This window comes from Rhopalosiphum padi, chromosome 2 (genome assembly GCF_020882245.1).
Source record: "Rhopalosiphum padi isolate XX-2018 chromosome 2, ASM2088224v1, whole genome shotgun sequence".
Classification (NCBI taxonomy): domain Eukaryota; kingdom Metazoa; phylum Arthropoda; class Insecta; order Hemiptera; family Aphididae; genus Rhopalosiphum; species Rhopalosiphum padi.
Window position 1 is genome coordinate 48,754,854 of NC_083598.1, and position 14,332 is coordinate 48,769,185.

At 27.3% G+C, this 14,332-nt stretch overlaps 1 protein-coding gene across 3 annotated transcripts in view; it reads right to left on the reverse strand.

Annotated features, from left to right (window-relative positions):
• Positions 1-329: 329 nt before the first annotated feature.
• The window catches only part of LOC132920831 (uncharacterized), a 44,619-nt gene continuing 30,616 nt past the window's right edge, over positions 330-14,332 (reverse strand). For all 3 annotated transcript variants that reach the window (XM_060983531.1, XM_060983528.1, XM_060983529.1), the window contains exons 2-9: positions 13,211-13,472; positions 10,642-10,849; positions 7,274-7,639; positions 3,081-3,235; positions 2,833-3,010; positions 1,963-2,141; positions 1,685-1,840; positions 330-998 (exon numbers count right to left, since the gene is read on the reverse strand). In XM_060983531.1, coding sequence (XP_060839514.1) covers positions 699-998; positions 1,685-1,840; positions 1,963-2,141; positions 2,833-3,010; positions 3,081-3,235; positions 7,274-7,639; positions 10,642-10,849; positions 13,211-13,429 — 1,761 coding nt within the window. In that variant the 5' untranslated portion in view covers positions 13,430-13,472 and the 3' untranslated portion in view covers positions 330-698. The remainder of the gene's footprint in view (positions 999-1,684; positions 1,841-1,962; positions 2,142-2,832; positions 3,011-3,080; positions 3,236-7,273; positions 7,640-10,641; positions 10,850-13,210; positions 13,473-14,332) is intronic.

Below are 14,332 nucleotides of genomic sequence, written 5' to 3' on the forward strand. Positions count from 1 at the left end.
AAATTTTGAAAAGCCAAATTTTAATTAGTGTATACTTAAGTCAAGTCTATTGAATGTAATTTTTAGTGAAGTCTAACACAGAAAAAACAAAGAAGTTCAGATCTATTTTCAAACACCTTATCACGTAATTAGATTGATCAGATGGAATCAAAATAAACTATTTATCATAAAAACCAAAACAGTCTGTTTTGAATCTCTGTCATGATAATAATTTAATATAACTACTATCAAACTTATCAGGAAATTCAGTTCAAAATGAATTAAGTCCATCGCGTTGCGATACTTTCAATTTTCATACTTCAGTTACTCGTACAAAAAATATAAATACATCAAATCAATAATAATATTATTATTATTTTAAATAATATAATATAATTTGTATTTGGCAATGAATTGTCTTAATATGATGTGACGGTAAATTATTATATTATTTTAACAATTGATAAAATAAAAAAAAAACAATTATAAATATCACTCGTTGTCTTAAATCAGAAATCGGTACTATAGTAATAATAATAGTTAAAATATATTCGTATGAGCAATTATTCGTCTACCATTAATATACGACGTGATAGTTAAGTAAAACACGATGAGTGTTTTCTCAACTTCCTTAACCTAACTTTCGCACTCGATTACCTATGACAATATTACATCATGCATATATTATTATTAATCGCTGAAATCATGACTTCCGGTGATCACTTGGTGGTTTTGGTCTTCTCGTATTCTTCCTTTAGTAACCTCCGCAATATTTTGCCGGCCGCGCTTTTTGGCAGTGATTCAACGAACCGTACTCCGGCTGAGATCTGCTTGTACGGTGCCACTCGTTCCGCTACGAACGCCTTCATGTCTGCCTCGCTGGCGGTCGGTCTGTCTGGATCGAGCACGACATACGCCAACGGCGCTTCACCTGTTCTGTCGTCTGGCACGCCGATGACAGCTGCGTCCAGCACGGCGGGATGAGTCCTCAGAAGTCCTTCTAATTCAGCCGGCGGAACCTAAAAATTAATGGAAATATCTTTTAATAAGAAAACATCGTTGTAAATTACAATTTTGTGTCCCAAATTAATGACATGTAGCATTTCACTTTTCACTATGATCGAAATTTCACCATAAATTATTTATATGGTCAATTTTTATTTTATTTCTAAATATTATTATATAACAATTTATTACTGAAACGCTGAACGAAAATTAATAGAATAAGTGAAGTTTATTTAAATTTACTAACGCATATTGCATAATTATTTTTTTTGTATTATTTTTTTTATGTCTATAAATAATTATAATATTAAAACAACACACCGATTTAAAATTGTTAAATTAATAACTAAAATTTACCGTAGTTATAATTATAATAATAAATCAGTCAATTTTATAATTTATTATATGAGAGAATTTTTTGTCCATTTTATCGCTTTAAGTAATGAATTAGACAAGATTCGAGATTTTTAAACGATCTGCATACATATTTCAAAAAAAATAAAAGATGGCCGGTAGATTTTTGAGTATAAGTTATAGATATATTTTTAAAAATAATGATTAAGTCTAAGAGTGTACGTCACACCATTATTTATTTCGATCTAGGTCTGTTCGGTTTCATTATTCTGAATTATTGGGAATAAAATAATGTTTTCACTCCCTCCCCTTTCCATAAATTGATTGGAAACTATGTTAAATTAACCTGGTATCCTTGGACTTTGATCAATTCCTTAATACGATCAACTATGTAGAATTCTTTTTTATCGTTATAATAACCAATGTCACCGGTGCTCAACCATCCTTCCGGACTTAAAGTGTTAGCCGTGGCTTCGGGGTTGTTGTGGTAGCCAATCATCACCTATATATACACAGTCAGATTACGTTTGTTTATCGTTATAAACAATATTAATGCTTGTCAGATTAATAACCATTTGTTAAACCATTGTTTATAATATTATGTTTATTATTATATTTTCTCACCTGTGGCCCCTTGACTTGAATTTCTCCAGTTTCACCGGGACCATATTCAACTGTGTCATCTGTGGGGTCAACAACTCTGGCTAGAGTGTTAGATAAGGGAGGACCGACGGTCAAATAATCGAACAATGAGGAATTCCTGGATACGAACACGGTTGGTGATGATTCTGTCATGCCATACGCTGAGCATGTTCATAAACAATTTTTTTTAACAATTTGGAATTTAATTTATTGTATATAATATGTATAAATTTAACAATATTTTAGAATATATAATTTTAATGATAGATTAAAATCAAACTTTGATTTAGATGATATTTGACACAACGATGATAAAATGTTTTCATTGTTTTCGATTGTCTTAGTATACCCTTATAATTATATAATAATAGTTAATAGAACCGTATTGATATATTTTTTAATTGAATATATTATTTCTGTCATATTGTAAATTATAACACTTAGGTACGAAAGTTTTTTGTACTACCTACGTTTTAAATAAATTCAAGGTAAATATCATAAATAGCTAATAAAATAACTGACATAATTAATTTACTAATATATATTATATAAGTAAAATAATCGTTAACTACAGAATTCAATGATGAGACATTGAATATTATCTTTGAAAACCATAGCTTGAATTAAAATAATTAAATGAGATCAAATTTTGTTTAATCATACGTGTATAATCAATAATCAAAATTTGAATTACCTCTTCGCGTAGGTAAACTAAATATTTTGCATTTCATGAGTTTTGGTTTGAAGTCAATATGTTTTTATTTTTATACTAGGTATTGTTTATTTTTTCGTAGATATATAATGAACAAAAAATAAATAAATAAATTTAATGAAAAAAAAAATTCTACATACCTTGACAAAAACGTACGTTTTTGTTCTTGGTTCTAGCAAGTACTTTTTCGGCATCTACTTCTTTCACGGGACCAGCGCCATTACAAATAACTCTCACGCTTTGAAAGTGTTCATGTGTAACGTTTTTATTTTGACCCAACAACAGCACTATTGGTGGTACTACGTACAATAATGTTGCCTTAAATGCAATATAATGAAATTAAATTAAAAACGTTTTTGTCGTGTATTCAACAAAACACCCATCACACCTTGTGGTTTATAAGTATGTTCAAAAATGATTCCGATTCAAGTTTGGGCAATGTCACCAATTTACATCCATAACTTAGTCCCCTTAGAAGAACCATTGTCAGACCATAAATATGGTAAAAGGGTAAAATAGACGGCAACACATCTTGATAATTTCCTACAAAAATAATAATAATAATTACTTTGATCGAATTTTTTCACTATTATTATCATTATCGTCATCGACACTACGGACTTAAACCGTTTAATCGATGAACTGAAAAATACATCAAAATAACAATATAATATAATTTTTATCATTATTTTTCATATCAATAATATTATTATTATTTCAAGGAACACATTATATTATAGATACATGGATTGAATTTTTGAATTTAAACACTATTGTCGAAATCGTTTCTGTAGTTATTCAAGAACTAAATGTTTCCACACAATTTATCATTTATGTTTCAAAATCTCATTATTTGAATTGATTTTTATCGCAATAAACTGGTATAGCTTTTTTATTTAGATATGTGACACTACAAAAAAAAAAAGGTACACAGCGTACGCAAAAATAAGAACGATTAATCGGTAATGTCAAGTTGTGATTTAGTTAATAATCATCATTATTATACAATTTTTAGTTATTTTTTTTATTGATGAAACGGATTTATTCAGAAAAACTACTGGGTAAAAACACAAAAAGATCTACAAAACATAATAAATAATATTAATTTTTAAAATCGTGAGAAATTTTGAAAATATTCGCTCTCTTAATCCCTACACGTTTGCTGGTTTTTACTTCAGCTTATTCCATTTTATATTGTTCGAAACAATGGAATTTCATCATCATGACGAGTTTACAACCAAGCCTTCAAACTAACTGAAAGGTTGGTATTTTTTTTGGACCTGACAAATCATTTGATTCCGTGATAGTGTTTATTTTATTTTGTTTTCGGACGTAGAGGTCTAAAGAGTATAGAATAATTCTATTTTGTGTTTCACTGCGAAACGTCTATTTATACAAATTACTGCATAAGTCCGACACTAAAAATATGTGTTGTTTAGGGACACGATAATAAAACTATATAGCACAGCGATCGATAATAGTAATCATTCATTTTACACATATTAAACATATTAACACAAATAGGTAAGTTCAATTTCATGCTTCCGATTTTCATATGTGATTAGCATAATAATGTGCCATGTATATATAATCAAAAAAATAAGATAATTTTCTAATAATAAGTGTAAAAAATAAATTAAATTGCATTGCATTTTCATAGGTTTAACTACATGCAAAAATCTTTTAAGTTTTAACGTGCACTATTATGCATGTATTTAGGTTATAGTCTACAGGTATACATAATATAAAAACTATACAATAATTATTTATATCTTAGTAAATATTAATATTTTTTACAAATCTATTTTGAAATAATCGAAAACTGTAAATATATCACAATGATATAATAATAGCATATAGAAATATTATTTTATAATATCAAATACGGTCTATATCAATCATTTAAATATTTTAAGGTAAAAAAAAACATTATTAAAATATAACGGTTATACCTATTTTATTATTATCGAAATTAATTATCACTGTATACATTTTTAATTTTACTATAGTTTTCTACTAACATATTCTGAAAAATCCGATTTAGAATCATATTATGATATTTATAATTGTTTTTAAATTAATTTTACATCGTAATCAGAATATTATGTACACAGTACAATAACCGGAACCGTTCATAACATGTATAATAACTTATTTATGGAAACTCTATATTTTGCAGTATTTGTGCATGTTTGTTTAATTTTATGATAATACGACGCAATACATTGTATTTTAACAATGTCGAATATTTTCAATTATTTTATAATCGGTGACCGAAAATCAGAGTAAATTTCTGTTTGACATATTATTTTTTTTTTCATGTTATATATAGAATATATATTATTATACATTTATACATATTATGCGAAAACAAGTAAGTCGAGCTCTAATATAAACATTTAAAAAACCTTAATACACGTTATTCTAAAAATATAGTGTACATTTTAATTAACGTTGTACAACTAAAAAACCCAAACTATTAAAATGTTGCATAGATATATAATTAAATGTTAAGTTATTGATGTAATTCACAGTGCTATACGCATGGGCTGTAAGATATATTTCGCCAAATTATCTTTGGTTGTATATTTATTTTAAATATTATACTTAATATAAAATTAACAAAAGGTTATATTCAAGGTTAGATCAAAAAGTATATAATATAGTATTATAAAATATTTAATTAACAATAAATAATTAATAAATATAATATTATCGTGGTAAAATCTCTAGCTTCTATAGTTTAAATTCACGTGTTACCACTATTTATAAAACGACTTAACTAATAATACAAGAATGTTCAGTCAAAAATAGTTGGCTAAAACCAACTACACAAGGCCAAACCAAAATATGAACTCTGTGACCACCGAGTTCAACCGACCGTCACAAAAATTACTATAAATGCATAATAACTATAATATGCGTAATTTTTGTAAAACTGGTTGATATCCATAAAATATACAATTTCATATATTATTATTAATGTAGGGTTAGGTTGTTTATTAGTCATTTATATTGTCGATAAAGTTTGTTTGATATGATAGGGAATCAAATACATCAAATTTATTTTTACATAATTTCGTATATTTAGCGCCTAATAAAAATAAATGCATACTACGAAAAAAAAAGTTGAAAAATATTGAATTTTAACAAAAAATAAATAAATTGCTGTTTATTTATATAACCCCATGTTTTTGTGTTGTTTGTTGATTTTTGGTATTATTATTCATATGAACACGCGATTATTAAATATGCGTAGTTCCCATTAATAATCTATAACATTATTATCTACATTTATTGGTAATTAAACTTGATAGTTCTTTAAACGAACAATCGGGATTGTATGACAATGACGATGGCAACTACTTATAACTATAAAATCGTTATTCCATGTTTGGTGTGCTACGAGGGGTTTGTGTTTCTGTATTATTTTTGTGTTAACGTTTTTAAATGTGTTTTATCTTTATTACAAATGCTCAAAGTTAAAAGTTCAGATGCCGCAAGTCAATGTAAATTTGTAACAGAGTTCAGAAAAGAAGTATTTTCAATAGATGATTCAGTATTTTATCATAAAGTATGTGAAATATAAATTATAAACGAAAAATATATATTTTATAATAACATGTTTATTGTAAATGGAAAACGTTTGAGAGCATTAAAACGTAAGAAAACTCAAGATAACGTTACAACAAAAATATTTATTCCCATCACAAAAAAATTGATCGTTCAACAAAGAACTTGATCAGATAGTTTTTTAAAAAAAAATTATCAAATAAGTCTATGTTGCGCAAAGTTAGTACAGTATAATATAATACAAAAAACCAAATCAGGAAATATATGGGAATTAATAAAATATTGGTTTTGATTGATACAAATATACAATTACTGATATAGATGGAAGGCATGTTGGAAATTTAATTATTATAAAACAAGCTATGTACAACTTTTTTTAATTAATTCACAAATTGTAAAGAAAAAAAAACATTTTATGATTGTTCAATCATTTGACAGTTAATTTAATATTTTTATTATTTACAGAAGGTATAGAATACAAAAAAAAGTTCCCGCACCACGCGATAAAAGCTGAAATTATAAAGCGTATAGTACCTATATAAAATGTCAGCTTCTAAAGTGTTTAAATAGCCGAATAACTGAAGAAATTAGTAAAAGGTTTCCGGGAGTAAACTACTTTAAATATAATTGCAAAAACGTATTTTTAGAACACTTAATCATTTATAATACTTTAAAAGTGTTCTACTAGGAGTTCTGTTGCCGCCTTCAAAACTCATATTGACATGAACGAGTACATTTTTATTATGGTAGTTAACTATTGTTGTAAGAACTACTCTAGTATTAAATTTGTTATTTTCAGATTAAATCACAAAGATATTATTTCTATAAAAATGCACAAAAATTAATTAAAAATTAAAATTCAGCTTAATTTTTATTAAGGCTAACTTCGAATTTTTACATTTTCATTACCTGAGTAAAAACATTTTATACTAATATTATGAGTACATTTTTTAACGTCATAAACATCCTAACCCTAGTTATGATATTTTAATATGTAATTTATTATACCTGTCGTGTCATAAAAATGATTTATTTCTGGATGAGTCGACTGCACGATGTTAGCCAAGAGATTCCGGTGCGACAGCGACACGCCTTTGGACAGACCGGTTGTGCCGCTTGAGTACGGCATGAACGCCACGTCACTGTTTGATCGGCTTTTTTTCAGAATAGAAGTGTCCACCATTGGATCGAGCATCTCCTCAAAGTCCCACGCACCATCGGGTCTTGGACCTTTGCCGTTGACGGATATTATGTACAATGGTTTTACGCCGGGCTCATTCATCAACTGCCAGGCTTCGAAAACTTTGGGCAATAACTCGGGAATTGTCACCACCCCCGACGCACCAGAGTCCTTAAGCTGGTGAGCGAGTTCGACTAAAACAAAAACCAAAATAGATTACTAGATCACGCAATGACTTGCAGCAATTTTGAATATAGAATATCATCTACAATCATATTATCATGATTCCGCGTGACAAGTAAAAAACTCATGAAATAGATGATTTTTTACCGGTTTTCTGTATATGAACATTTTCCATATTTCTATTTTGTATAATATCATCATATAATAATTTATAGTTGCATACTCTTATCGTGGACAAAATTGCGAGAACTAATATTATTGTAGTAACTAGTAATCAAACTTCAATAAATTATTCAAAAAAATCCAAATCTAGAAGTAAAGTTACATATATTGTACGAAAAATTCTTAAATATTTAAATTTCATTTCTATTTTAAACATATTTTTAATAGACAAACCCATAATTTTGAATATTCTATTACAATTAGTAAATTAATCAATTCAGATTTTATAAAAATGATCAATTTAATACTATATTATTATATTATTGTGTTTATTACGTTAAATATAAATTTATTTTAATAATTCAAATATAACCACGTAATTTACTATAATATAGTCAAGACTTAGTCTTTTAGGTTACATTTTGAGGGCAGATTAGTTACAAAAATATAGTATCTTTTCAATAAAAATCTTTACAATTTATCTGATCACGTCGATATTGTCGATTATCATTACTATCGTTTACACATGACATTTTACCCAAGCACTATATTGCACACAACTTGCGTGGGCAAATATATACATCTCCTAAACCGAAATTGCAAGTTATTATAATATATGTTTATGTTTCCCGTTCGTTGAATTCCAGTCGACTGCCGATGACGTTATACCACCACCGGTTGACTCAAGCGCGAGTCTCTGCGTAATGGATTTTTGATTACCTACCTGATAGCAATTTTTTCCGACGTTTCTTTATATTATAATAATTATTTTGTTATCGATTTTATGGTTCCGCTATTTTAGGGATTTCAATATACTTTTTTTATATCAAAAAAAAATGGTTTCCAAAACGCTGAAATAATGAACAAATCTCTTAGATGAAAAGTAACGGCCGCGTAAATGGAAAGAAACACATTACAAATTAGAGATAAAAACGTATTATTCATTAATGGAAACTTATAGGAACGCGCAAAAATAATAATCTTTCCGATAAATCGACCAGAATAAAATATACTGTAATAATATTTAATGAGTCACGTACAATAAAACAACCATAAATATAATAAGTATTTAATGTTACTCAAAATATGTTGGGAACTAGAAAGTCAGTGGTAAGTAAACATTTTATGAACTTATGACAAATAATTCAAATATAGCGAATTTTATTTATTTGTGTGTCTTACAAGACTTACATTATTATTATTTATGAATATAATACATAGTTAAGGTAGACTTACGCACACTTTCAACCGAATCTCCAAATTATTCAGTATACCTACTCCTAAATCAATATTAAATAAAAATCTGATCAAAAAATTTCAATTGTATTTATATAGAACCACTCACTTTCTGACCAACTTGAAATTGTTCTAGTCTTCATACATAATCTAACGAATAATTTCACGACAGCTGCGTATACTAAGACGCAACTTTTGCTTGTTTCTGACAAAGTATTTTTACCTACCAGCACTGAGTCCTTTTTCCCGGCATCTTATGAGACTTTTTTTTCTACGAGTTTCAATAATAAAATTATAATAATACGGCGTCTTGAATAGGCAATTTCCCTATGAATGCATTCATGATTTTTTTTTCAGACATCTCGTGTAGGAAAACATTTTATAAATTATAAGCGATCGAAACATGTTTCTTATTTATAACAAAAAATCGTCAAACGCAATAAAAACTACAAAAGGTTACAGACATACTATACTAAATAAGCTACATTTTAAATGCATCACTGCACAACTTTATCTGTGCTACATCAAATCGATATCTTTCATGTTTATGTATTTACCAAAAAAACCAGTGTGATTATTATACATTAATAATATTTTGTCATAAGATTGTTTAAACAGGCAAACAAAACCATTGAAAATATACATTTTTAATGTATTCTGTCTATTTCCTGTGAATATTGTACATCTATGATATTATGGTGTTAAAGGATCATTCCTTTACCCGAAATAGTAATTTGCCTATATTATTATATAATCGAAAAATTAATATACAATAGTGCTGCAGAAATTCACTTCTAGAAAACCTCTTTAGAAAAGATGTGTTTTTTTTTTTAGTAATTTAGTTGAAATTGACAATATTAAACCCGTTAAAAACGGTGAATGTGTTGTCTTACATAATATTTATTTTATAGGATGATATTTTTAGCAAAAAACAGTTATTATATCATTAAGTTTTCTTAAGTTAGTTTTTCAATTTTTTTTATACAAAAATATTCCAGGTTATAATTTTTTTGTATTGACAACTCATAATTTTAAATGTTTTTAATCAAAAGTGACCGACAACGTTTATAAAAAAAAAACAATGAAGCAAATAAATAATACTCTAAAAAACAATATTGAAAGATAAATAAATTCAGTTTTTCGGTTACACCGTTTAAAGGTTTATAGACGATTGAGATTCGCTACTATTAAGATAATTACTATGTGCTTGCACATATTACGCATAAATTAAATCTAAATCAAAATATCCTTAACTAAAACAAATATAGACAATAGCCTGTTTTTAAAAAAAATAATAAAAATTCAGTGTATCACTGTATAAATTAATAATTTTTTTTTTCATTAATCTGTCATAATTTATAAAAAAAAAATAGTAATATCATAGTTAATATTTTTAAACAAGCTGTTTAAAGTCGTTTTTTAAATTTGGATTTTTCGATTTACTTATTGGTTTGTTTAACCTAAAAATGTTTAGCCATAGGGTCATTTGCACCTAGGATTTATTTTAGTACAGGATATTTTTCCCATTTCAATAATATTTTTATTCGTCTGCACTTATATCAGAGGCCTTTAGGTATAATATATATTATAATATTGTAAAGAAACCGTTACGCACATGGCGTGTAGATAGGATTGATCGTCGTCACAGCCAGACCGGCCTCTATGGCACCCAGCGAGACTATGGCGAATTCTGGAACGTTTGGCAACAGCACGGCGAACACTTGGCCCGGAGTTGCACCTCTCTTCTTAAGACTAGCCGCAAATCTCTTACATGCCTGCCTCGTCTCGTAGTATGTGAATTTCCTATTAGTTATTCCGCAAACCTACATTCCAAGCAAAAACAACAAATTAATGAAAAAAAATACATTCAATTGAAGAAATAACTAAACGTGTTCACATAATAATATAAGATTTACTTGGAAAAGTTTGAATGTTTTTCCATCGATAACAATTTATTATAATACGTTAATAATAAATAGATTAAACTTCATTAGTTATTAATTTATATAAAAAAAAACGGTAGTTAAAAACGGAGGAAAAGAACAATAATAGGATACACAATTTTAATTAAAAAAGTATGCTCTAAAATAACAAGGTTTTCCAAATAACTGCACTAACAACTGTAAAAACCATTTAAATTATACCCATGGTTTTAATGAAACATATGAATAGCAATAAATCCAGGTGTCACTATTATAGGTCGTCCGAAAAAAGCTGTAAAATGTGTGACAATACTTTCGCCATATAACTATAATAATTATATATTATATAAATAATTATATTACACACAAACAATCGTTGTTTATGATTGTATTTGTGCATACATATTATAATTTGAAAAATCGAAAAACTAACTTTGAGTTATATAACTTATAATAGTAAACGATTTTAATAATATATTACAAAAATATGGAACGTAATTTGTCTTTTAAATTACCCATCAATAATTTTTTTTTTTTTAGGATGAAATACGTATAGGTAAGTATTTGCAGGTACTACTAGTAAATAATGACCTAATGCGGTGAAAAAACTCGTAAACAATTAAACATGAATTATATTATTTATAACTCCTTTTTATTAAAATTAGTTAGACAAACATTTGTTCATTTATAATTTTATTTGTAGTTAACTTGGTTCAAATTAAAAAAATCGCTTGCATCAACCATGCGTGTTCCACGAACAAATATTGTTTTTCCATATTATTATATTTTCATTACTGTTCTAATAAATTCAGTCATTGCTGAAAAAAATTTACTTTCAACTCGTTAAATATATTATATAAAATTAAATACGAATGGTTGAATATATTTACAGTTTTATTTATGGTTAAAAAAACATGTACTGAAATTCGTTCATACAGAATGATGTTCGAATGTTTATAAAAATTATGTGTCACAATATTTGTACGTCTCTGCTTGTGTGATTCTATTTCCTTAATAAATTAGCAAATGCATACCACTCGTTTCAATAGTATAATTTTTAATTTTTACACAGATATGTTTTCAGTATTATCAATGCTTAATGTTTACTTTACCTGGTATAACATATAATAATAATTGTTAATATCGTACACACAATAATTAATAAAAAAAAAAAAAAAAACATTTTCAACAAGGTCAGAAAAAAGTACACACGCAATATTAAGAGGTTATTGTATTAAAAAAAAAAATAATAATAAATAAATATTCACATAAATATTTATTTTAATGATACCTATTGTACCTAACTACATTTTACGTCGGTTGTTTTATTTAAGCAAAATGAGGACATTTCCCTCGTTTTATAAAAAGTAGTTTGTAATTATACACACGCATGTGTATTGTGCATTCGTGCATATCACTGCACCGATGTGTATATACTATATTGTATATTATTATATAATACAAGAAACTTCATTAATCAATTTGAGTTAATTATTATCATTTTTTATATTATTTATTCGTACGATAAAATATAATCATATTATACGCCCATACAATATTAACAAATAATTAATGATTTTTATCAAAAAACAAAGTGAAATGCTTATGTAACTTTAATAGTTTAATGATTTTGATGTTATTGAAAAAAAAAAAACAAAATAAGAATTTATGAAACATCTGCAATAAAGGCTAAATAATATAAGCATATGTCCGAAATTCGGACATTTACCAATTGATTTCGGTAAAACCTAGGATACACACAACATCGTTTGGTCAAACCCCGAATGATTTTTGTAGTTCGAACTTTTACAAACGAGATTTGGTAAATCTTAGGATAGACGATCAGTGTTAGACGTTAGTAAAAGTCCAAACATTTTACCAAAGTTATTAATTATTATTATTATTAAGTACTAATGCAAAAACACTGATTGTTTATCCTAAGATTTACCAAATATCGTTTGTAAAAGTCCGAACTTTGGACATTTACCAACAGTAGTCAGCGAAATCTAGGATTTACCGGTAAATTCTAGGTTTAACCGATATTCGTACTTTTACCGTAACATATACATATAAAAATGTCGTTCTTTGACATTTTATATTAAACTATGATCGCATAGTCGTATCTAATGAACTAAAAGCCACAGCGCAGTTCCTATATCTAATACATATTATGATATATATGACATAATTTGATATATTAAATATTAATTGCCTTGTCCCTGGCGTCAATCGCGATTGTTATACTTAATGAGATTCACTTACCAGTGCGTCTTTGTCCGACCATCTCTCCAGGCCGCTCCACACGAACTCATCAATTAAATTTTCCGGTATCTGGACGTCCGAAAACGGCGAACGAACCACTTTAGACTCGGTGCGATATCGAACCGGTTGACTTAGGTCGTTACGGGTCAACGGGACGCATGTCTGTCGCAAGTGACTGCGGCACAATATTCGGCTCCACTGTAGTCTTACCGGCATCATGACGCGATAAATACTAAACGAAACGATGGATAGAAGACTTCACCTAAAACAAAAAAAATAAACAAATTAATTTTGAAATATTATATTCAAAGGTACTATTGGTAAGCGGCGGTGTAAAATAATCAATAATGATAGTGGTAATTCAGTAAACGTCGAACCATATTTTTTTTAGGAGTATAAAGTGTTTTAATCAATAACAAATAAATCATTGCATACAAAAATCGATTATAAGCAGAAACGATCTTTCAGCCTTAACATATAGTATTACAAAGTACATTTCAATAAATTATATTTATTTTAAATTCATACTAATTTATTTTAGGTACTTTAAGTATTACGGTATAAACTTTAAATAGACATTAGCTTAAAATTAATCTAAATATGTTGATAATGTAACAATTTCAAATTCTCACGAATGCTTATTTTTGAATTACACCAAAATAAGTATAAATTGTTATTCTCTGTTTAAACACCTATCCGATTTCATCAAAACTTGAACTTCAAAATGTCTATAAAAAACAAATAGGCTTATATGATTTTTAGATTTTTGAGTTTCAGTAAGAAATACATAAGAGGAACCTACATTAAATTTCCAGCCATATTAGCTATATAAATGTATTCTAAAATATATATTTATATGTTAAGACGTGAAGTTACAAAATTATGATTAAGTGTTTTTGATTTTGAAAAATTTTAAAAAACAAGCTAGATATCATTTTTTATCATAAATAGCCCAAATCGAATAAAAAAATACATTTCATCGCTTCGCTCAGAATCTAAAAATTAATTAAAATATTCTTAAATTTTATATTTTGATAGAAGTTGATTCAGGTTGTGTACTCGGGTGAGGTAAGGTTAAGAAAATATAAATAATTTAATCGTTCACCAATTCATGGATAAGAC